Source organism: Centruroides vittatus, unplaced genomic scaffold, assembly GCF_030686945.1.
Source record: "Centruroides vittatus isolate TY-2023 unplaced genomic scaffold, ASM3068694v2 contig_957, whole genome shotgun sequence".
NCBI lineage: Eukaryota > Metazoa > Arthropoda > Arachnida > Scorpiones > Buthidae > Centruroides > Centruroides vittatus.
This window is the reverse complement of record NW_027122636.1, coordinates 6,383-31,632: the sequence shown is the minus strand read 5'-3', so window position 1 is coordinate 31,632 and position 25,250 is coordinate 6,383. Positions and strand designations below refer to the sequence as shown.

Here is a 25,250-nt window from a genome sequence, read left to right as displayed (position 1 = left end):
TTCTGTTTCTCAATTTCAGGTTTTGCTTCTGTCGATTCCGGTTTCGATTAGAACGTGGCTTCTCGGAGACAAGGAGAGCTTTATTTCGTTGCGGGTAAACGTTTCTCTAATCGAAGAAATTATCAGAGTAGATTATCAGTTAAAGAACAGTCCCGAATACTTTGGAGGAGAGGAAGAAAAGTTGATGAAGCGACAGAGGGCTCGGTATCTGAGATATTTGAGACCTCCTCCCGAACAGACGCTGATCGAAGCTCGGCGAAAGGCTCTCGAGACAAAGTTTGTCCTGAAAAGTATCAAGTGAGAATTTAAATAAATATGAAACTAACTTTATATCTATGTTAGTATACAAATCACTTATATTAAGTACACTTATGATATTTTTATTCGAAAAAGAATTTATTCAAATGAAGCTTTTCATTAAAAGTTGATTATTTTATTTATCATACAAGGAATATGATAATAAATTCCTTTTATTCTCTTCTGGATTTAGAAGTATTTGCTTATCGTTAATGACAATCGTCTTGCTAATCGTCATTGCATTTGGAAACGATACAAATCATTACTATCGACAGAATGTGTCTATTCAGAATGCATTTCTCAGGTAAGATTGCTTTGATAATCAAACGATATTACAAATTAAATACAAAAAAAATAATAGTAGATGTACTAACATTTTGTTAGGGCATCGAAAAGCTCTTTCTTCAATATCAGATCTCACAGTGCTTGGTGGAAATGGATACAAAATGATTTTCTGGATGGTTTTTATGGTGTAGAAAATTCTAACGGTGTACTTCAGCAGAGAACAGAGTTTGACTCGTTACTGTCTACCGGTTGTATTCCAGTTGGAACAGTTAGTATAAGGCAGCACAGAGTCACTTCGCAGCCATGTCTCGAATTATATCATTATTTTTCTTCGGAGAAATGTTTTCCGAATTACTCCAAACATTACGAGTACGTCGGAAGTAATAAAACTCTAGACTTCGACAATCCCCGGACAGATAAATCCACGCAGGGAAGGCACGGACAGTATGTCGGTGACGGCGAAGCGATAATATTAGGGAAAACTAGGTATCTGTTTATTTGTGTTTTGCACTTTTAATTTGAAATTTGAGATTTTTATTGAAATGTATTTCTTCACAAGCAGAAAAGCTGCAGTGGATGAATTGGAAAGACTTCAAAGTAAAAACTGGGTGAATAATAGTAGTCGAGCATTAATTGTCGAATTTCTCTTGTACAACCCAACTTTATCCCTGTATATGTAAGACATTAAAGTATTTGTAAAGTTAACATCAACTATATATATATAAACAAGAATATTTTTAAAATATTCAAATATTTTAGACCGGTATCGATACTGACAGAATTTACTGCTGCAGGGAGTGTAGACGGGAGCTTCTCTGCTCTACCGTGTCGTCTGTATCGTTATTCCACCAAGGCGGATAGCGTAATACTTGCTTCTCAGGTAAGTACGAAGCAATTAAAATTACACTTTATATTAATGCTAAGATTTTAGATTGCAGTCATTAAAATTTAAAATGCAACAATTGAATATTTCTAGTTCATTTTTTTAATCTTGATCCTGTGGATGGTGAAAGAAGAAGTGTGGAAGATGTGGAAAATTGGTCATTCGTACTGGTTGTCACCCTGGAAGTATCTTCAAGTAAGTAATTTTCGTTATATTTACCTTAGGTAGCCAAAATGGTGGCTTGTCTCTAATTCCAGCAAACAGAAGAGGGGGAAAACAGTGGGGATGCATGCAGTGTAGTAACTAGCCATTCTTATGCCCTGTGCAAGAATTTGCATTTAGGCCCTTGATTAATTAGGTTTGAGGAAATAATAAAACAAATACATGCATTTTTTGGCCCCCTTTCAAGTGGGCCCTGTGCAAGTGCACCTGTTGCGCCTGCCTAGTTACCACACTGGATGCACGTTCTAACCTAATCTAACCTATTTTAATAAATTACCATAATTATTACCAACCAAATAATTAGAATAGGTTAGGTTAGAACGTGCATCCCCACTGTTTCCCTTCTTCCGTTTGCTGGAATTAGAGACGAGCCACCATTTCGGCTACCTAAGGTAAATCTAACCGTAATTTTATATCATATATGGAAGATAACGAAATGAAATCTGTGTAAATTACAGGCATCCTTTTGTTTACTGAGTTTAAGCTATCTATTTTGCCACGTGTACAGAAGTGTTTTAGTTACCGCAGCAATTCAAAATCAACAATTTCCACACTTTGTTTCTCACATTAGTGAAGTTGCTTATTGGGACCAAGTATTTATTTATTAATATTTACATATTTTCTTTGTTTTTTCACTCGATATCATTTACAAATATGGCTTTCGGCAGATTTTGAACGGACAACTGGGCGTCTTAATTTTTATTTACGCGCTCAGTCGTTTGAAGTTGCTCAACATCTCTGTCAAGACAAAACAGTTCCTTCAAGTGTTTAAATTTATTCAGAAAGAAACATTAATGGCAGTGGTAAATATATATGTCTTAATTTGTATTATACCTATCAAAAATGCTCAAACCTACACACATCTTCTGTACTTATTTCACACAAGTAACTTTAACTTTGTAGTTGCTGTCGGCATTGCTTCTGATGGGATTTGCCCACGTTGGAAATTTGGCATTCGGCAGCTACGAATTCGACTTTAAGACCCCCGTCTTTCGAGCCTGGCGTGCACTCAGGTCCACGTTGCGTCAGTCGCCGGTCACCAGGTATCCGGACTCTGCCTCTTACGGGGCCGAAGTTTACGCCGTAGTTCTGTTATTCGGAATGCTGGGGTGGTTGGCACTAGGAATGGCCCTGGTGAGTTATTCGCTTACGGTTCTTGAAAATTATATTATATTATATAATAGAATTAACACATGCGGGCATTTCATCCGATATCAGATCAAGGCCGTGATGATGAGAAGTAAACGTCAGATCCGTCCAAAGAGGGAAAAGGGCCTGGAGGCGGGAGAAGCTGCAAGGCTAATTCTTCGGTCTCTCGGAATGGCGAAGAAAGAAAGAAAGGATTGCCAGTGTAGAGAGAAGAGTTCGCCACCCGCGGTGAGTGAAAATCAGAACCTCATCAGTTGTTGTCGAACAAAATCTGACAATTTATTTAATAGGAATTATTACTGATGGAACTGGAGACGTTAGTGGACGATATATTCGTCTACGCTAACAAACTGTTTTCCGACATCGAAACGTACGACGACTACACCCAGCTAGAAGAAAAGGTAAGCGCGCCCATTTTTATTAAAAGTATGGTGTCGTCTTTATATCATAACTCGACACTTTCTACAGCTTCCCGAAGAAGCGGAAAATTCTACAGAGTGTCATCAGGTGGTTGCAGAATTACATCATTGGTAAGTGGAGTTTTAAAGCATCCATTTTGACATTCTTGGAAACGACCGAAAGAGTTATACTTCTGTTACAGTTCCACAGAAAATTCTTTAGACAAAGACGAAGATCAACGGTGCGGTTATCGGTCGACAAATGGGTCTGACAACGAAACAATCGACAGTTGCCAGTAGGTTAATGTTACCTATGGTTCCAAAATGGCGGCTCGTCTCTGATTTCAGCAAATACTAACCTAACCTATTCTAGTAATTTGATTGGTAATAATTATGGTAATTTATTAGAATAGGTTAAGTTTAGGAAAACGTGCATCCCCACTGTTTCCTTGCTGGAATCGGAGACGAGCCGCCATCTTGGAACCTAAGGTAACATTAATCTGCCAGTAAAAGATCCTTCGAATAATTCCGTACGTCAAACGGATTCTGGCAGAAAAATCCATTTGTATTTTGCTCATTATTTGAAATCTTGGCAGCCATTTTGTAACAAAGAATTTACCAGTGCAATATTTTTATAACTTTTAGATAGATTTTAAATTTATATATATTTATAAATACACAATATATGTTTTGTATTTGTTACAGTAGTTTGTTACTTAGTTTCGTATAAAATATTTTAAGTGCCAAGTTTTTTACACTGTATTTTATATAAAGAGAATTTAACAGTAGTTGCTATACCAAAGGATTTTATATAAAATAAAATGTTTTTTTTAATTTTATTTTCCCGTAAATCAATGAACATTGTTTTAACTTTTCATTTTATAAACTTCAAAAAACAGGATAAACTGTGGGTTACGATATTGTTGAATCTTCCATGTTTTCTTGGCGACATCACATTAGAATAACAGTCATTAGGAACGTCACTTCTGTTTATGGTATTGTTTGTGGAAGGAGAAGAATACAATGAATTTACAATGACCGAGGCCTTGAGCCGCCAGTTTAGGATCCCTTCCAGGTTAGACATTTCGACTCGATTTTATTCTAGCAAAATGTGAAATAAAAGGTTTAAACTACACTAGAAAGAAAGAATACAATCTCACGGGTAAGGTGTTCGATTTCGTAACTGTTATAATTAAATCACACCCGTGTTAAGTAAATGACGGCTGTCGAACACAATATAACCATCGCTTATTAACCGTGGCATCCGAGAAACGTGTGTAAACGAGTGTAAGAGGAAGGTTGAAAATCGCCTTGTTGCGTAGTATGAAAGCAGTATATGGCCGTGTTTAAGATGCCAAAGTCAACAGTGTGGGTTAAATAAATACAACTCACTTTATTATACGGTATTTAGTGTTTTATTATTAAACTTTTATTAAAAATTAAAAAATTCTTGTTTAATTATCTATTAATCGCGCAATTTGCTTAAAAACTCGAAGCAGCGAGACCTATTATTTATGGTCGAACGGTTTTGGTAGATTCGCGTTGATGGCCGATTTCAACAATACCCATTGTTATTTCATTATACCGGGTGATCGCAATTAAAGTATCTCTTATTCGATCCTGGCTCCAGTATTCAACGATTTTATCCACAGGTCGGATGGTACCAAGAAGGTCGATGATCTTGCCAAAGCGGGAGTTGCATCCGGCTGACGAGAAAACCAGACTGATGATCTCCCTTGCTAGAATGGAAACAACCGAGCACATTTTCGCAGAAGATTACGCTGTGCCGTCGAAGAAACTGTAGGGCCTTCAGGCTTTGCATCTTCAGACTATTGAGCATCGCTAAGCGCGAGTGTCTCGTACAGAAAAATGTTTCCTGCGTAATAAATAAACTGCAGCGCCAAAAGTGCCGTAGTGGTGAGTTTTAATGGACACGTCTTCTGCCCTTACAGAAACGTTACCATACCAGAGTAGCGTTGAATGATGATAACTTACATTAATTACGATCATCCGGTAGATCTTTAAGAATTTTAGTGATGGTCGCTAATAAATCATTGCCTCACTCGGTTTTCGTTTTTCCTCTCAAAGATGCGCCTTAATTACAATCAAACTAGAATAAAAATTGTAAGCAGAGATGGTTAAGGATAGTTGTTATATATAATTCATTATAGTCCGAGCCACGTACGTGCGACACGTGTTTAAGGTTATTTCTATCAAAGAAACTGCTTCATATCCAAACCCAAAAATTCTAAACCATTTTCACCAAGAATCTTTCTCTGAAAAGAAGAAAAACTGTATGAATATGGAAGAGAATTTCTTCACGTTTCCTATTGTTACTTAACCAAAAGAGCTTCTTACCTTCACTTCATCGTCCACATCCGACATTTCTTGGACTAATTTTCCAGCTGGACTTTCTCCCAGAGGAAAGGGATAATCCGATCCCAGAATAATTTTATCCTTAAAAAAAAAAACCTTACTTATAGTGAAATGACATTTTTTCCAGTTTTATCGTAAGCAAAAAATACCGACCTCTCCGAATAATTTAATGGCGAGTTTCAATGCATCGGCACAGTGTAGCAGGGAATCGGCATAAAATTTCCCCAAGTAATTCATGGGGGGCGTAGAACTAATGGTGGCGCATAAGTCCGGTCGAACCTGTAATTTGTCGTCGTTTATTAATTTTCGTCCGTCCCATTATATCCGCTTAATTGTCGACATACCTCGTAGCCGTGGTGGATCCTCCCGACCGTGTAGGGAAATGCTCCGGCGCCGTGAGCGAAACAAACCTTTAGATTAGGGAATTTTTCGAAAACGCCCCCGAAAATCATACTACAAATTGCCGTCGTGGTCTCTGCGGGCATACCTAAAATTTTTCACCGAGTTTATGAGTAAGATCCAAACTGAAATGTGCCATTCCCCGCTTCCTCCGTTACTCACCCACCAGCCACGGCAACCAATATTTTGACATTCTTCCTCTTTGTTCCATGTCCCAGGGATGAACGAATAGAGGACTGTTTAGATCTTCCGCCGTCTAAAAAAACAATTGTTAGTAAATTCGAACGGTTTGTCGTAATTGGAGAAAACAGATTGACCACCTTGTACAACGGGTACAGACCCTCGGTGTCGAGATTCCAGGCGTTGACGTGAGATCCGATCATGGCTCCTCGAAGACCCAAAGTTCCCACGCATCGTTTCAGTTCTTGTACGGCAAGTTCCGGGGCTTGAAGTGGTAACGTGGCGAAACCCACGAACCTTTTCGGATGATGGGCGACGATGGAAGCGATGTGATCGTTCAAAATTTGACACAGATCGAGAGTATCTTCGGGTTTAGCCTAAACGACATCCTAAGAATTACAACTTGTTACTACCGTAACGTACGTTTTGGTAGAATTTATACACCTCACCAACTTACCCAATAACTGAACATGACTGGAACGGTCGACAGAACTTGTACGTTGACACCTGAAACAAAAAGAAAATCCGTAAAAACGATATTCGTTTGGATAAATGCCAGTGTAGAAACGTTCCTACCGGCTGCATTCATCTCGCGTAAACGAATTTCCGGATTCCAGCAATTGGGTTGCACAACTCTAAACACTTGACCGTCGTCCTTCATCATCCTGGCTTTGTGATTTCCGCAACTGTGATCCATTTGGATCCACCCATTGTAGCCATATCTCTGAAAGTGTACGAAAACGGTCAACCGTCGTTAAGCGAATTACTTGGTCCCTGTCACAAATCACTTTTATGGACAGTCACACTATTAAGCTACGCGACTGTGTGACACTGAACGAATGTTTTCAACGTTGGTAAATGATTACAATGGAGGTGTTTAATTTTAAATGACACTTTTATCGAATGCCACAAAACATAACAAGAATAGGTATTATAAAGACTAACACTTATAACTGTTATTTTAATAGTATTATAGTGTTTTTTATTTATCACGGCGAGTCTGTTAGCTAGTTTAGAAAGGAGCAAGGTCGTCCCTTTGATACGCTTTATCTGGCATTACATTCGGGTTGCATCACGTTCTATACTTGCGCAATAAAACAATAAAAAATGCGAGAGAGACGGGATTTACCCAAGATTTTCTTCCCTGTACCACCACATATTAAGAGAAAATGTCTTTTAAACCTTTCTCCCCATCTTGGTGTTATTGAATATCCAAGTGTGTGTATACGATTGCGTTAACCTTATCACAACTACTTCGTCGAAGTACGTTTTATTTTATTTAAACGACGTGTTTATCGAGCATTTTTGAATTTATTAAATTAATTATTCGTCAGCGAGGTTCGAATACCTTCTCGCGTAGTATACGATCGAAAGTTCATTTTAAAATATTTGCGGGAAATTTTATCACACTACTATTGAAACGTGAAGGTCAAATACGATTCCGTCTCTTTCATTTCAATTTTACTAAATTGTAAACATGCAAATTAACACTATATTGCGATTGTACACTTATACTAAACACGTTTATCTGTACGATCTTACAGAAAAAAATACAGTAATGTAACTTTTACCTCAACGTATTTAAGCTGTGTAACTCGACACGTGGTCAGACGCAATAAAATCTAGTGTTTTTACTTCCTTGTGTGTTAAAACACAAGGCCGTGCTTCTGTTTTGTGCGTAAGATAAAAAAGGAGGAACACCTTGAATTTATATTTTGATTTTCTTATTCATAAAATCAATTTTTTGCACGATTATACGTGACAATTTCGGATGATGCATCTTTTCAATAACCCTAAAAATAATTTTACAAACAGGCCAAAACCGAACGTAAAACAATGGAAATTTCTGAACAGAGTGTATTTAACCTAAGACCAGACTCACCTGTTTCAAATCGGGCCAACTTTCGGGTAGAATGTGAGTGTGAAGATCTAATTTGAAAGTCATCAGTTCCGTGCAAAGTCTTGTCGCTACGGTAAATGCTTATTATCCGCTTTCCCACTGTTTATATTTAAATAAACTGCACGATTGAGATAAACAGGTTGTCACGTGTGCTTACGAGTGTTATTTTTTTTAAAATTTTTTATTTGGCAATTGAATTTGCACGCAGCCACGGTCCTATTTGCACTCCTAGTTTAATCTAATTTTCGCCGTTCTCCGACGTCATGGTTACGTTCTACGTAAATGGAAGTTTAAATTGTTTATCGACAGCGGGTTGATAAAAAATCGGGAAGTTGCGTCTAGCGTACACAACTCAAGGTCAGTTTACGTTATTGTCGTAACGAAATCGCTCCCATTGGTTGTATATTATCTGTAAACTAAAATGGACCAGGGAAGTTTCCGGTTCCTTTTTAGTTACTTTCTATGATGAAAGGCGGTATGACTAGTGTAGTAGTGTAACTTTCTTTCACGTTGTTACCCTCGGAGAGTCCTTGACTTACTACAAACCGAAATGAAAGTCGGTTAAGAGTCGTTGCTCATACTGGGAACGTGTTAATAACTTAACTTTGTGCTTATTTTGACAATACAAAACTAATCTTTGAAAATCTATTGTTCGCATTTATATATTCTAGAATGTATCATAATAATTTATAAGCAGAAAACCAGGTTTTAAACCCCAATATTAATTTGTAACTGCTATTTAAACCGAGTCCCTATATAAAAAAGACGTGTTTATACGAACAAGACAGCATTGTTTAGTCGGATAGAAGTTTAATAAATTCAATATTTGTGTGTTTAAGCAGTCTAAACAATATAATTCAAAATAACACTCGGTTTTAAACTAGAAGTCTGAATCTATTCGATGTAATTAAGTGTGATCGCGTGAATTTAAAAGGGGAGTGAATTTAGGAAACACATAGATGCTAACCTTTCGAAACAAAGGTCTACAGGTAACACAACACCAGATAAACAATTGAATCGTATCAAATTAATGTCTGCGCGCAACAGATTTAAGTTGCTATTACGTAATTTATGTTCAAGTAGTACCTTTTGTAACATCTGACAGTCGATTTGGTTCGATCTGCGATTCCATAATTTAGTAATTTCGTTATTATTCGTCTTATCACCCCATTTGCTTATTTAAACGAAGATTAACGTTATCTACAAACTACTCTTTCGTAATTGTTTGATAAGGGAAAACGGAACGTGTACAGAAAGGTCCGTTTTCCTCTTGTTACTTGGTGTAATATCAGTTTTATAAGTAAGTACAGTCGTTTCCATAAACAACGATGGAGAATCAAAATCTTTTCGACCGATAAATGCTTCTGTACTTAATAAATTTGTTATAACAGCCGGGAAAGAAGTAAAAATCAATGCCTAAATGTAGGTTAATTTAAAAAAGAAAACAGTCGCTTTCATTCTTTCAACGGTTCTTTATTATTAATGAAAGAGATATATTCCCCAGCTGTCTTTTCACAGTTAAATTAGATGAAATACGAGGAAAAGAGAGCGGGTGAAACGAATTAAACCAAGAGGTATCGAACAGGCTTTGTCTGTACGCCTTATTAAGAGTTTAAAAGACGGAGATACCACACAGGAATAGGATAGTGTACGGAATATGTGTAGAGAAAGCAAAAGTCTCCATCGGAAACGAAACCAGCTGAAGGAGAACTGACCATTGACTTCAGAGACACCTTCGTACAGTCGGGGACGATGAGAGTTACTACCCTTTCCTGCCACTTTCTTTTTAGAGGGACACCCGCAGTGCCGTAACTAGGCGGGTGAAACAGGTGCACCCGCACAGGGCCCACTCGGAAGGGGGCTCCAAAATGCGTGTATTTGTTTTATTAATTTCCCAAACCTAATTAGTTAAGGGGCCTAAATGCAAATTCTTGCACATGGCACAGGAATGGCTAGTTACGGCACTGGACACCCGGGTCGCGTGCAAAATCGAGCCAAAGATTAATTAACAGGGCGAAGAAAATGGGAATCAGCTCTTGGTCGAATTTTTGGGCAATGAATGCATTCTAGGATTAGCCACGCGGGTCCTCACGACCATTTAGCCTTATATATTTGTTGGAATTATATTACGCTATTCACACAAATCGTCTTATCATGTTTCAGTACCGAAAAAATTATACTCTAATGAATGTGTACAGATTAAACATTTCCCATTGCGGGAGATGATCAATTTTTAAATTTAGTTGAATTATGTCTTAGTAATAGGCGAAATTTTCAAATCGTCGACATCCTATAATATGAAGGAAAGCTTTCAAATCATTAAAATATTTCCGTCAGCGTTGTGCATCACCTTTCGGCTAAATACGCATAAAGCAGAAAGATAATGTTAGCCGAAAGCGTTGTAAGACGGATAAATGGACATAGATTTTAATTGTCTCCATCGATAAACTATAAATCCGATAATTTTCCACCACTTAAAATATTTCGGATAATAATGCACTGTAATGTATGACGTAAATTCCATACTTGATTGAACTTCAACTTCGTTGATTTTGTAAGTGTTAGAAGGCAGCGATCGATATTGATCGATCGAACAGAACAATGCGTCGTAAGTTTTCGAAACGATGCACGTGACAATAATATTCTGATTAATATTCTGTAGGTCAGTCGTACGAGAAAGTTGTCATTGGTGTACTGAAGAGATCGAAATGTCAGTGTTAAAACGTCAACCTTAGTTCATTCTTCCTTATGCTCGTTAGAATTTAAAAAGGCCAGCAACGAGTTGCGTAACTTTCTCAGCACCAGTTAAAATTGTTAGTGGCGCCATCTGTTAGGAAATTTCATTAATTTTGACAAAGCTGCCTGAAAAATTTGGGAAATTTTTGAGAAAAAGTGAGGAAATTGTTAAGGTTCAAATTAAACAAATAAAAACACTGCAAGATTTTATCATCTTTCGACGTTTCCAAGTCTCGCCGAGTCTAAACGTGTAAAATCTGAGAAGGGATCACTTCTTGACCGATCGCCATACTTTCCCACTGTTATATATAACAGTCCGAAAAGTACTATTCCGATACGTTGAAAAATTTAATTATTAGTAACTGTAATTAATGAATAATTTACTAATTACAGTTAAATTCTGGTTAGATAATGGATTCGGATGTAAATGCCGGGTGTCCAGTTTGTCAGATCGACTTCGTTCTTCGAGCAGCCAAAGTCTTCGCCACGAATATAATAATGGACTGCAACTGCCAGAAGAACCAAAGAAAACGGAAATCTCACTTCTATCTAAACAAAGCTTACGGATGTTACGAAAATGCGGTACAACTTTTCTTGTGGACTATAACAATTCGACAGTTTCTGGAAACACTTTTCGAAGGCGTAACCTGTAGCGAGTGGGTGTACGTTTACGGAACCGACCATAAGTTTATAAGATTAATATATTCAATTGTTTATCTGTTTTCTGCTGTTCTTTTCAGCATATTTAAAAAAAGAAAACTGTATTTCGAATACAAGAAAAGCGCTTACGAAGAAGAATCCTCCTTAAACAAATACTTTCAAGCATTTTCATTAATTTCTCTTATTCTCTACTTCAATTTCAAACTTATTGCATCTGTGGTAATTGATACTTTCGGTTTTCCAATCATAAAACACAAGAAATCGCCTGAGGAAGTAGCATTTTGTTGCATTTTCTTAAATACTAGTTTCATATATATTTTAGCTGTTACTTTCCTTTTTGTCTTACAAAGTATTATCATTGGATTTATAATGCTCGGAAGATTAAAAACTTTGTCAACTGCGATGAAGTGTTTCCATGCGGAACACAGCCGTTTGGAGATGTTCTTAAACAGTTGCGTAGAAAAGCACACGGAAATTTTGGACGGATTCGTACAGGTGAACGAGGTGTGCGAATACGTCTTTCCTCTGATCTACGCCGTGGGTCTGTACGTGAATTGCTTTTTTATTTACGTGGTGGCATTCATCGACATAAACTTGCTTCTGATCCTCATTTCGGCTTTATGTTTAAACACAATTTTCGCAACTTTTCTATTTTCCTCTCGCTCTGTCCCGTTTAACGTCTCAGGTAAGCGCTATTTTCATTTGCGAAATAAAAAATTAATTAAAAAATAGAAAATAAGTAAATACGTTTCTCCTGTCGATAATCTCCATATATAAACTATTGTATCGTAATTCGAATTAAATGGCTATCGCACTCTCTTCTAATATTTACACTTCCGCTTAAGTTTCGCATCCGAAATAATCGAATGGGGAACTTTCAATCCGAAAACAGTAATAACGAGGAAACATTTCTTTCTTTTTTTTTTACTTTTTTGTTAATATGGAGACTAGCCTGTTACCTTTTTCTCCGAGGCCCACCACTTTGCTATTAGGCGAAGCGGTTAGATCGGTACACAAAACGTTCCAAGGCTTCCATATGTTGACGAGAAGCATTTAAGTATTATTATGTATTTTGTGTGAAAAGAAAACAGAAGTTTTTCTGTTTCAGCTTGACACGTAAAAACAAACGTGGAAATACACTTGTAACGTTCTGCGTAAAGCAGTTTAGAAGTCGCAGGTTGAAGGCAGGACACGTACTGTACGTTCAACGCGATAATCAACTAAAATGTTTAAAATACGGATAAGTACGGCCAGCGGCCTTATCAACTCCAGTAACAGATGAAAACTCAGGGGTACGATCGCAGGACACACGCTTGCGTATTTTCAAAATCTGATGTCGTCACAATATCGAGCCCGTTAAATGCTTGTAGGAAAATCCTAATAAAAGTTGTCGTAGAGAACAATGTAAATTCACATCGGCAGTAAACTCGATTGACACGTAGCGTGCGACCAGCGCACAAACTTTATGTGGCGGATTTTAACTTCGTATATCTGGGTCCAAAGGTCGAATTTCGAAATTTCGATTTCGTCACGACATCGGCCTTGGCCAGTTATACATACAATCTGTTCTGAAATGACAAGGGCACAGTGAAATAATGACATTAATATAGAAATAATAAGCGCAATACAAAATAATTCTCGTCGGCGCCATTTTCTTTTATTTACTGTAGCCGTTTATATTTATGGCTGGTGGATGGCGTGCGATTCAATTGGATAGTACGTTCGTACGTGAGCACAACAAATATGAAAAGAATAAACGGCAATTTTTACCTCACCGATTCAGTCGTTTGTTTCGGCACGTGAGTAAAATACTAGGCTTTAGTGTCCACTGGGTGGAACGAAATAAAACCCTTAATAAACAAGAATAAAGAAGTTGCACTTATAGCTTCGTGAGACACGAGCAAATTTGAATTACGGAGCTCCATGTTCGCAGCCAACACTTTTATGTTGTCTTCGAACATTTTTCTTGGCAGACTGTGATCAATAATAATATATTACATTCTTATAAAAATAATTAAACGTGTTTTTGATAAGGTTACAATAATGTGTAGTCTAATGACTCACTTTCATAATGGAAGTAAGGAAAAGGTTAAATTAATATAAATATTTTACAGCCATTAATTTCTTTCCATGCTTTTCTTCAACCTTTTCGTTTGTTCTAATTTAAAGCAACTTTAAATAATTTTTAAATAATTAAAATGCGATGTCAGAACATTCTTTGTACTGATTGTCAATAATTCGAAGTGTGGGAATTAGTATTTTCATTACGTGCATAGCTGCATTTATTTTATTTTTTACTTTTGTTACCTTCTATATGTTGAATATTCATAAATATTGTTTTCAATCGCTCTATAATATACTTTACAAGGCAGAGTTTGACGTGTGAACTTACTCTGAAAATAATTAAATAAATCATTAATCTATATATATAATCGAGACGAGTTAATAATAATAATAATAATAAGTCTTCCAACACTCTACAAATTATTGACATTTTGTATTGCAAACAAAATATACAAACATGTTGAAGAACACGACATTCTAACAGAACAACAAAAAGGTTGTCGTAGAAACCACAGGGGATGCAAAGAACAGTTACTCATAGATTCAGTCATTCTACGGCAAGCACACAGACAACACAGAAACATACACATGGCATATATAGACTACAGAAAAGCATTCGACAGTGTTCCACACAGTTGGCTGCTACATATCCTACACATGTACAAAATACATCCATCACTCATTGCATTCTTTCAAAACACTATGCAGCACTGGAGAACAACACTACATCTCAGGACCATAACACATCCATACAAACAAACCAAATTTTTATTAGGCGAGGAATTTTTCAAGGAGATTCCTTGAGTCCTCTCTGGTTCTGCTTAGCCCTGAACCCATTATCCAACATGTTAAACAACACGCAATATGGTTACAATATCAGACATGAAAAAACAACACAGTGACACATCTCATGTACATGGATGACATAAAACTTTATGCATCCACACAAAAACAACATCAACTCCAACAAATCACACATTCATACACCAAGGACATACAAATGGAATTTGGCCTAGATAAATGCAAAACACTACACATAGAAAAAGGAATCCTGAAGAAAAAAGATTTTGCACTTGGAAATGGAGACGTTATTAAATCCATGGAAGAGGGCGAGTTCTACAAGTATTTAGGATTCCAACAGGCCAAACTAACAGAACATACACAAATAAAGCAAAGATTAATTAAAGAATACCAAAGTAGGTTAAATGCTATTCTCAGAACACAGTTAAATGCAAAACACACAGTTAAAGCAATAAACACATATGTTTTCCCAGTACTCACATATTCTTTTGAAGTTATTCATTGGACTCACACAGATCTCGAGCAACTCCAAAGGAAAACAAGAACTACACTTACTAAGCATAAACAACATCATCCTAAATCTGCCACAGAAAGATTAACCCTTCCACGTAAAGATGGCGGACGTGGCCTGATTGACATAGTTAACCTTCACTACAAACAAATACAGTCATTGCGAGAGTTTTTCTACAAAAAACAAGAAATATCACAATTACATAAAGCAGTAACTCTAGCAGACTCGAATAACACACCATTAAACTTACACTCACATCATATGGACACAACACAACATAAAAAAAGCATAGACACCATTAAGCAATCGTGGGCTCGAAAGGCACTCCATGGCAGGCATCCTTATGATCTGGCCCATGATTTTGTTGACAAAACTGCATCAAACAGCTGGTTAGCTCGGGGATGCCTCTTTGGAGAGACGGAAGGATTCATGATTGCCATACAGGATCAGGTCATAAACACTAAAAACTACAGAAAACACATACTCAAAGATGCAACACTCACAAATGACACATGCAGAAAATGTCACATCATGCCAGAAACTATACAACACATCACCTCTGGTTGCAAGCTCTTGGCACAAACAGATTATTTACACAGACATAATCAAGTAGCAAATATAATACACCAAGAGCTTGCAAGGAAACACAAATTAGTAGACATCCACGAACCATATTACAAATACATTCCACAGACAGTATTGGAAAACAACACGCACAAAATGTACTACGACAGAGCCATAATCACAGATAAAACAATTTACCACAACAGACCAGACATCACACTCATTGACAAACACAATAAAATCACATACATTATAGACATATCCATTCCAAACACTCACAATATACAAAACGCATGCACTGAAAAAATTAGCAAGTACACAGAACTCGCCCAGGAAATAAGGCATCTGTGGAGGATGGATAGGGTGCTTATTGTACCTGTTGTTCTCTCCTCTACAGGTGTCATACCACACACACTACACAAAAGCCTGGGCACATTACAATTGAATAGAAACACATACATCACACTACAGAAGGCCACTATATTGAATACATGTCATATTGTGAGAAAATTCCTGAATACAGACACACACACTGATACACTTCTTTAATTTCTGTTTTGGTTACTATGCCTTGACTTTGGTCCGGCATAGTACACAGCCACCGGTGTTAACCGAGTATATTTCACTTAACCCAACATAATAATAATCAGCGCAGAGCCCAAACAGTTAGGAGTTGAAAGTTGAAATTTGGTACACAGTTAGGGTACGTCACGAGAACTCACACTAAGAAGGGATTTTTCGAAATTACTTCCCACGGGGGAAAGGGACAGGATTAAGTCTTAACACTTCCATCAACAATGGAAGTGTTAAGTAACAATGGAAGTGTAAAGCAACAATGGAAGTGTGAAGTAATAATGAAAGTGTCAACAATGGAAGTGTTAACAATGAAAGTGTTACGTAACAATGGAAATGTTAAGAGCCCAAACGGTTAAGAGTAGAAAGTTGAAATTTGGTACACAGTTAGGGTACGTGACGACAACGCACACTAAGAAGGGATGTTTCGAAATTCTTCCCCACGGGGGAAAGGGACAGGATTAAGTCTTAACACTTCCATCAACAATGGAAGTGTTAAGTAACAATGGAAGTGTAAAGCAACAATGGAAGTGTGAAGTAATAATGAAAGTGTCAACAATGGAAGTGTTAACAATGAAAGTGTTACGTAACAATGGAAATGTTAAGAGCCCAAACGGTTAAGAGTAGAAAGTTGAAATTTGGTACACAGTTAGGGTACGTGACGACAACGCACACTAAGAAGGGATGTTTCGAAATTCTTCCCCACGGGGGAAAGGGACAGGATTAAGTCTTAACACTTCCATTAACAATAAAAGTGTTAAGTAACAATGGAAGTGTAAAGCAACAATGGAAGTGTGAAGTAATAATGGAAGTGTCAACAATGGAAGTGTTAACAATGAAAGTGTTACGTAACAATGGAAATGTTAAGAGCCCAAACGGTTAAGAGTATAAAGGTGAAATTTGGTACACAGTTAGGGTACGTTACGAGAACGCACACTAAGAAGAGATTTTTCGAAATTCTTTCCCACGGGGGAAAGGGGCAGGATTAAGTCTTAACACTTCCATCAACAATGGAAGTGTTAAGTAACAATGGAAGTGTGAAGCAACAATGGAAGTGTAAAGTAATAATAGAAGTGTCAACAATGGAAGTGTTAACAATGGAAGTGTTACGTAACAATGGAAATGTGAAGAGCCCAAACGGTTAAGAGTAGAAAGTTGAAATTTGGTACACAGTTAGGGTACGTCACGAGAACGCACACTAAGAAGGGATTTTTCGAAATTCTTCCCCACGGGGGAAAGGGACAGGATTAAGTCTTAACACTTCCATCAACAATGGAAGTGTTAAGTAACAATGGAAGTGTAAAGCAACAATGGAAGTGTGAAGTAATAATGGAAGTGTCAACAATGGAAGTGTTAACAATGAAAGTGTTACGTAACAATGGAAATGTTAAGAGCTCAAACGGTTAAGAGTAAAAAGTTAAAATTTGGTACACAGTTAAGGTACGTCACGACAACGCACACTAAGAAGGGATTTTTCGAAATTCTTCCCCACAAAGGAAAGGGAAAGAATTAAGTCTTATCACTTCCATCAACAATGGAAGTGTTAAGTAACAATGGAAGTGTGAAGCAACAATGGAAGTGTGAAGTAATAATGGAAGTGTCAACAATGGAAGTGTTAACAATGGAAGTGTTACGTAACAATGGAAATGTTAAGAGCCCAAACGGTTAAGAGTAGAAAGTTGAAATTTGGTACACAGTTAGGGTACGTCACGAGAACGCACACTAAGAAGGGATTTTTCGAAATTCTATCCCACGGGGGAAAGGGGCAGGATTAAGTCTTAACACTTCCATCAACAATGGAAGTGTTAAGTAACAATGGAAGTGTGAAGCAACAATGGAAGTGTGAAGTAATAATGGAAGTGTCAACAATGGAAGTGTTAACAATGGAAGTGTTACGTAACAATGGAAATGTTAAGAGCTCAAACGGTTAAGAGTAAAAAGTTAAAATTTGGTACACAGTTAAGGTACGTCACGACAACGCACACTAAGAAGGGATTTTTCGAAATTCTTCCCCACAAAGGAAAGGGAAAGAATTAAGTCTTAACACTTCCATCAACAATGGAAGTGTTAAGTAACAATGGAAGTGTGAAGCAACAATGGAAGTGTGAAGTAATAATGGAAGTGTCAACAATGGAAGTGTTAACAATGGAAGTGTTACGTAACAATGGAAATGTTAAGAGCCCAAACGGTTAAGAGTAGAAAGTGAAATTTGGTACACAGTTAGGGTACGTCACGAGAACGCACACTAAGAAGGGATTTTTCGAAATTCTATCCCATGGGGGAAAGGGGCAGGATTAAGTCTTAACACTTCCATCAACAATGGAAGTGTTAAGTAACAATGGAAGTGTGAAGCAACAATGGAAGTGTGAAGTAATAATGGAAGTGTCAACAATGGAAGTGTTAACAATGGAAGTGTTACGTAACAATGGAAATGTTAAGAGCTCAAACGGTTAAGAGTAAAAAGTTAAAATTTGGTACACAGTTAAGGTACGTCACGACAACGCACACTAAGAAGGGATTTTTCGAAATTCTTCCCCACAAAGGAAAGGGAAAGAATTAAGTCTTAACACTTCCATCAACAATGGAAGTGTTAAGTAACAATGGAAGTGTGAAGCAACAATGGAAGTGTGAAGTAATAATGGAAATGTCAACAATGGAAGTGTTAACAATGGAAGTGTTACGTAACAATGGAAATGTTAAGAGCCCAAACGGTTAAGAGTAGAAAGTTGAAATTTGGTACACAGTTAGGGTACGTCACGAGAACGCACACTAAGAAGGGATTTTTCGAAATTCTTCCCCACGGGGGAAAGGGACAGGATTAAGTCTTAACACTTCCATCAACAATGGAAGTGTTAAGTAACAATGGAAGTGTAAAGCAACAATGGAAGTGTGAAGTAATAATGAAAGTGTCAACAATGGAAGTGTTAACAATGAAAGTGTTACGTAACAATGGAAATGTTAAGAGCTCAAACGGTTAAGAGTAAAAAGTTAAAATTTGGTACACAGTTAGGGTACGTCACGACAACGCACACTAAGAAGGGATTTTTCGAAATTCTTCCCCACAAAGGAAAGGGAAAGAATTAAGTCTTATCACTTCCATCAACAATGGAAGTGTTAAGTAACAATGGAAGTGTGAAGCAACAATGGAAGTGTGAAGTAATAATGGAAGTGTCAACAATGGAAGTGTTAACAATGAAAGTGTTACGTAAAAATGGAAATGTTAAGAGCCCAAACAATTAAGAGTAGAAAGTTGAAATTTGGTACACAGTTAGAATACGTCACGAGAACGCACACTAAGAAGAGATTTTTCGAAATTCTTTCCCACGGGGGAAAGGGACAGGATTAAGTCTTAACACTTCCATCAAGAATGGAAGTGTGAAGCAACAATGGAAGTGTGAAGTAATAATGGAGGTGTCAACAATGGAAGTGTTAACAATGGAAGTGTTACGTAACAATGGAAATGTTAAAAGCCCAAACGGTTAAGAGTATAAAGGTGAAATTTGGTACACAGTTAGGGTACGTCACGAGAACGCACACTAAGAAGGGATTTTTCGAAATTCTTTCCCACGGGGGAAAGGGACAGGATTAAGTCTTAACACTTCCATCAACAATGGAAGTGTTAAGTAACAATGGAAGTGTGAAGCAACAATGGAAGTGTAAAGTAATAATGAAAGTGTCAACAATGGAAGTGTTAACAATGGAAGTGTTACGTAACAATGGAAATGTTAAGAGCCCAAACGGTTAAGAGTAGAAAGTTGAAATTTGGTACACAGTTAGGGTACGTCACGAGAACGCACACTAAGAAGGGATTTTTCGAAATTCTTCCCCACGGGGGAAAGGGACAGGATTAAGTCTTAACACTTCCATCAACAATGGAAGTGTTAAGTAACAATGGAAGTGTAAAGCAACAATGGAAGTGTGAAGTAATAATGAAGTGTCAACAATGGAAGTGTTAACAATGAAAGTGTTACGTAACAATGGAAATGTTAAGAGCTCAAACGGTTAAGAGTAAAAAGTTAAAATTTGGTACACAGTTAGGGTACGTCACGACAACGCACACTAAGAAGGGATTTTTCGAAATTCTTCCCCACAAAGGAAAGGGAAAGAATTAAGTCTTATCACTTCCATCAACAATGGAAGTGTTAAGTAACAATGGAAGTGTGAAGCAACAATGGAAGTGTGAAGTAATAATGGAAGTGTCAACAATGGAAGTGTTAACAATGAAAGTGTTACGTAAAAATGGAAATGTTAAGAGCCCAAACAATTAAGAGTAGAAAGTTGAAATTTGGTACACAGTTAGAATACGTCACGAGAACGCACACTAAGAAGAAATTTTTCGAAATTCTTTCCCACGGGGGAAAGGGACAGGATTAAGTCTTAACACTTCCATCAAGAATGGAAGTGTGAAGCAACAATGGAAGTGTGAAGTAATAATGGAGGTGTCAACAATGGAAGTGTTAACAATGGAAGTGTTACGTAACAATGGAAATGTTAAAAGCCCAAACGGTTAAGAGTAGAAAGTTGAAATTTGGTACACAGTTAGGGTACGTCACGAGAACGCACACTAAGAAGGGATTTTTCCGAAATTCTTTCCCACGGGGGAAAGGGCAGGATTAAGTCTTAACACTTCCATCAACAATGGAAGTGTTAAGTAACAATGGAAGTGTGAAGCAACAATGGAAGTGTGAAGTAATAATGGAAATGTCAACAATGGAAGTGTTAACAATGGAAGTGTTACGTAACAATGGAAATGTTAAGAGCCCAAACGGTTAAGAGTAGAAAGACAAATTTGGTACACAGTTAGGGTACGTCACGAGAACGCACACTAAGAAGGGATTTTTCGAAATTCTATCCCATGGGGGAAAGGGGCAGGATTAAGTCTTAACACTTCCATCAACAATGGAAGTGTTAAGTAACAATGGAAGTGTGAAGTAATAATGGAAGTGTCAACAATGGAAGTGTTAACAATGGAAGTGTTACGTAACAATGGAAATGTTAAGAGCCCAAACAATTTAGAGTAAAAAGTTGAAATTTGGTACACAGTTAGGGTACGTCACGAGAACGCACACTAAGAAGGGATTTTTCGAAATTCTTCCCCACGGGAAAAAGGGACAGGATTAAGTCCTAACACTTCCATCAAGTGTTAAGTATCAATAGAAGTGTTAAGTAACAATGGAAAACAAGAGAAGGCGACGTGCAAGATTTACGGGCGCTGGAGGAAAAAAAAAGTAATATGTTAGAACATATTCGATTTTCAAATTTAAACAGATCAGTTCGGTTTTTCTCGACTTTTCTTCTTTAGAACATTTGATGAAGATCGAACGATATTACAATATTCGATTTTCAAATTCGACCTTTTATTAAAAATATTTAGGTTGTTGATGAAATCACTCTTTTTTTTTCTGTGACTATAACGTAATAATCTTAATCTTTGCTATCATTACTTTTGCCAGAGCAACGCCGGGCCTATCTGCTAGCAGAACATAAATTAAATTCATTTTCATTTATTTCGTTTTCAGTTGTACAATGGCTTGACAGAAATCAGAAGATTTTCTTCGGTCGACATGAAAATTGACAGCAAACTCAAGGTTTGCATCGCTTAAAATAGACAAATTTAATAATTCATCAATTGAAATCTATTTTGATTAATAAACTTATTTAATTAGTTTCTAGATTTCATGAAGAGATTCGGAAAGACCCCGATTGGCCTTTCTGTCGGAGGATTCTTCTTCGTCAAGAAAAACTTTGTTGAGAGGGTGAGTATTTTTTTCTGGTATATTTGGTTATACTTGAATTTAGTTTTGCACTGACGATGTGTGCGATGCGATTAAAATTTTGTCAAGTATATAAATTGAGAGTATAAAGTTCTTTTTGTTATTCTGTGTTATTGTAATTATAAACACTGTGGCTTGAATAAAAGATTTTCTTATTTCACAGGTGTTAAGTGGATTTTATTCTATTCTGTCGACATTATTGAAGCTCGGCAACGAGAAAAAGAGTGGATGCATCTCGACAGAAAGCAACAAAACCAACCCTTTCGGCATTTTATCGGTTTGTCAGGAAGAAGTACTGAATGTTGACGTTGAAGAGGACATTGACAATGTCATTTGTTAAAAAATAATAAGTTTCATTTACTTTTCATATCGACAGCTGATGATTCTTATTCAATATTTTGTTCATAATTCGTATTATAAACGTTAGTCATTACGTCTCACTGTTATCTTTGTACACTCCATTAAAAACAATACGAAATAAGTTTGCACGTGTTATTATTGGAAACTATGAAATAATCAGAATGCCTTACAATCGCTGACCTGTGGGCTATCTAAACACAAGGCCAATTTAAATAGCAGACTTTTGACAGATCTTTACAGATCTGGTAGTGTTAGACATTGTTGTTATTACTGAATACGGTAATAGAAACCGAAAATGTAACACTACAAATAGTCAAAGAACTGTGCTAATGACATGAAATAGAAAGCAAAGTCATATTCTGATTTAGAGATTTATGCCAACTTTCAAATCCAATTATCTCAAAATGTAGAAAGAGAGGATTAGCACCTTCAAAAGAGCATATAATGTTATATATATTACGTATTTTTAACTAATCATGACACTGTAACGTCATAAGGTAAATTAAGTCTTAATTAATAACACTGTAAGACTAACAAGGGAACAGTCGGAGTGTCTTCTGATAAATTTTAATAAAATTTAGTTAATAATTTCGTTAAAAATATACAAACTCTATGACAAATCTGTCGTATTCACTAAAAGTGTTAATCAGAGTTATTAGCAATCAAATGTCGTACTATTTTATAGTAGTTTAACACAAATATCCAAATTCTTAGAAGTGAAAGGGTCGCGGAGGAAGACGGCGATATTACATTTAGAATAAATTCTGAGATTTTCGAAAATGGGAGAATTAAATGCAAATATTCAAAACATTATTGCAGAATTAAAACGTTTTAGTGATTTATATAAATGGGAAAAACAATTCGAATCTCGAAAGCATCTTATTCGCGTAACTTCGTATTCAATACGGATCAGTGTGGCTTTTCGTACGAAATAATTTCACCAAGAACACTTTCCTATAGAAGTGAAAAAAAATACTATTTGATTTGGGCATTCTTCAAGTAATAAAGTTACGCATTCCTACACTGTTCAATATTTAATTAATGCTAACGGACGAGTTGTAGGTAATGTATTGTTTTGCTTACAAGAGGCTCGTGGAAGCTTTGGACGTAAAGTTCAAACATGGCTGTTCAATGCCCCAAACGTAATTGTTACAGCTAGCTCATCTGGCAAATTATGTACAGCAATTACTACGAACCATGTAGAAGACGTATTATCTCCAAATATAACAGAAAACTCTTTATTGATAATTGACTCGTGGAATGGACAGACAAATACAGTCGACACCCCAAGGGGAAGTGGAAATGTGTCGAGTTATTCGATGTGACGACTAAAGCGAAGTTGGTAAAAAAAATTACAAAACTACAATTAATAAAATACAGTAGTGCGTTATACAGTAGTACAGGCTTACAATACATTGTGTCCTTCATTCACAATTACTCTGTAGATGAAAAACTGAAAAATTCGTTTAGTGTTGTTTGTTTTCAGCACTTAACTGTCTCGACTTTCTTTTTCAACGATCACGAACGCCTCTAAAACATCGTCTTCGCAATTGCCAATAAATTGGATTCTGGTGTGACGTTGATGTAGATTGTATATTTTCTTTTTGTTTATCTGTTATTTTATACATAAACATACATAAAATGTTAAGGCATTTTTATTAATATATTAATTATATATTAATAAATAAATCGACTCCCCCTCCTGAAAAAAAAATGAGTTTGCACCACACGTTCGGAGTGAATTCTTTTTTTCGGGAGGGGGTGGCGACTTATCGGAGTGTGGGACAACAAAAGTATGTCGACTTATCCGGTGGTGACGAGTTAATAATAACTGTTTGGCATCTTATTTCAAAAAAGCCTTGCAAGGTATCTCGTAATTTCATTCTTCTCTATCAACCCTTTAATTATCCACACGATCTTTTAATTTCGATACAGAAAAATTATTGTTTTTAATTATCCAAAACTGATAAAATGCCGAAAGGGTTAGTTTTGTTGCTTTCTGTCGCGATGCATCCACTCTTTTTCTCGTTGCCGAGCTTCAATAATGTCGACAAAATAGAATAAAATCCACTTAACACCTGTAAAATAAGAAAGTCTTTTATTCAAGCCACAGATTAAGATTTTTTCAAGTATATAAATTGAGATAATAAAGTTCTAGCACCTGCATTTGATATTCTGTGTTATTGTAATTATAAACACTGTGTTTATAATTACAACAACACAGAATAACGAATGCAGATGCTAGAAACTTATACTCTCAATTTATATACTCGAAAAATAATCGCATCGCACACATCGTCGGTGCAAAACTAAATTCGAGTTTAACGAAATACACCAGAAAAAGGTACTCACCCTCACGACAAAGTTTTTCTTGACGAAGAAGAATCCTCCGACAGAAAGGCCAATCGGGGTCTTTCCGAATCTCTTCATGAAATCTAGAAACTAATTAAATAAGTTTATTAATCAAAATAGATTTCAATTGATTAATTATCAAATTTGTCTGTTTTAAGCGATGCTAACCTTGAGTTTGCTTTCAATTTTCATTTCGACCGAAGAAAATCTTCTGATTTCTGTGAAGCTATTGTACAACTGAAAAAAAGAAATAAAAATGAATTTAATTTATATTGTATCAATTATTTATTTAGTTATTTTCAGAGTAAGTTCACACGTCAAACTCTTCCTTGTAAAGTACAGTACATTGTAGAGCGATTGATAGTAATATTTATTGGTATTCAACATATAGAAAGTAACAAAAGTAAAAAATAAAATAAATGCAACTATGCACGTAATGAAAATACCAATTCCCACACTTCGAATTATTGACAATCAGAACAAAGAATGTCCTGTCATCGCATTTTAATTATTTAAAAATTATTTAAATTTGTTTTAAATTAGAACAAACGGAAGGGTTGAAGAAAAGCACGGAAAAAAATTAATGGCTGTAAAAAATTTATATTACGATACAATAGTTTATATATAGAAATTTCACGATCAAAAAATATTACGATCAGAGGAAAGACGTATTCGCACACCACGTTCACCTGTACGAATCCGTCCAAAATTTCCGTGTGCTTTTCTACGCAACTGTTTAAGAACATCTCCAAACGGCTGTGTTCCG

General features: G+C 36.4%; 2 protein-coding genes and 1 long non-coding RNA gene across 3 annotated transcripts in view; 1 reads left to right on the top strand and 2 right to left on the bottom strand.

Moving 5' to 3' along the window:
- LOC136985265 (polycystin-1-like protein 1) overlaps positions 1–4,071 on the top strand; it is a 109,501-nt gene extending 105,430 nt beyond the window's left edge. Inside the window, exons 49-61 of the mRNA XM_067282512.1 lie at positions 20–297; positions 491–601; positions 682–1,068; positions 1,142–1,258; positions 1,342–1,462; positions 1,559–1,660; positions 2,146–2,280; positions 2,356–2,490; positions 2,591–2,821; positions 2,906–3,064; positions 3,127–3,237; positions 3,305–3,366; positions 3,438–4,071. Coding sequence (XP_067138613.1) covers positions 20–297; positions 491–601; positions 682–1,068; positions 1,142–1,258; positions 1,342–1,462; positions 1,559–1,660; positions 2,146–2,280; positions 2,356–2,490; positions 2,591–2,821; positions 2,906–3,064; positions 3,127–3,237; positions 3,305–3,366; positions 3,438–3,534 — 2,046 coding nt within the window. The 3' untranslated portion in view covers positions 3,535–4,071. The remainder of the gene's footprint in view (positions 1–19; positions 298–490; positions 602–681; positions 1,069–1,141; positions 1,259–1,341; positions 1,463–1,558; positions 1,661–2,145; positions 2,281–2,355; positions 2,491–2,590; positions 2,822–2,905; positions 3,065–3,126; positions 3,238–3,304; positions 3,367–3,437) is intronic.
- Positions 4,072–4,626: 555 nt separating this feature from the next.
- Positions 4,627–8,291, bottom strand: LOC136985272 (2-amino-3-carboxymuconate-6-semialdehyde decarboxylase-like). The gene is made up of 9 exons (XM_067282520.1): positions 8,072–8,291; positions 6,766–6,913; positions 6,647–6,696; positions 6,330–6,566; positions 6,172–6,265; positions 5,955–6,097; positions 5,764–5,889; positions 5,593–5,691; positions 4,627–5,510 (listed from the first exon to the last, which is right to left on the bottom strand). Exons 1-9 carry the CDS (start codon positions 8,132–8,134, stop codon positions 5,448–5,450), a joined length of 1,023 nt encoding a protein of 340 aa, XP_067138621.1. The 5' UTR covers positions 8,135–8,291; the 3' UTR covers positions 4,627–5,447.
- Positions 8,292–24,070: 15,779 nt separating this feature from the next.
- On the bottom strand, positions 24,071–24,721 carry LOC136985264 (uncharacterized). Its single transcript, XR_010882315.1, has 3 exons — positions 24,653–24,721; positions 24,485–24,574; positions 24,071–24,210 (listed from the first exon to the last, which is right to left on the bottom strand). It is a non-coding gene; the product is annotated as an uncharacterized lncRNA (long non-coding RNA).
- Between the last annotated feature and the right edge of the window lie 529 nt (positions 24,722–25,250).

Coding starts and splice junctions, on each gene's coding strand:
- LOC136985272 (XM_067282520.1), bottom strand. CDS start 8,134: ATGACTTTCAAATTAGATCTTCACACTCACATTCTACCCGAAAGTTGG. Junction 6,914..8,071: donor GTTGGCCCGATTTGAAACAG/GTGAGTCTGGTC, acceptor GTACACTTTCAG/AGATATGGCTACAATGGGTG. Junction 5,511..5,592: donor ATGTGGACGATGAAGTGAAG/GTAAGAAGCTCT, acceptor TCTTCTTTTCAG/AGAAAGATTCTTGGTGAAAA.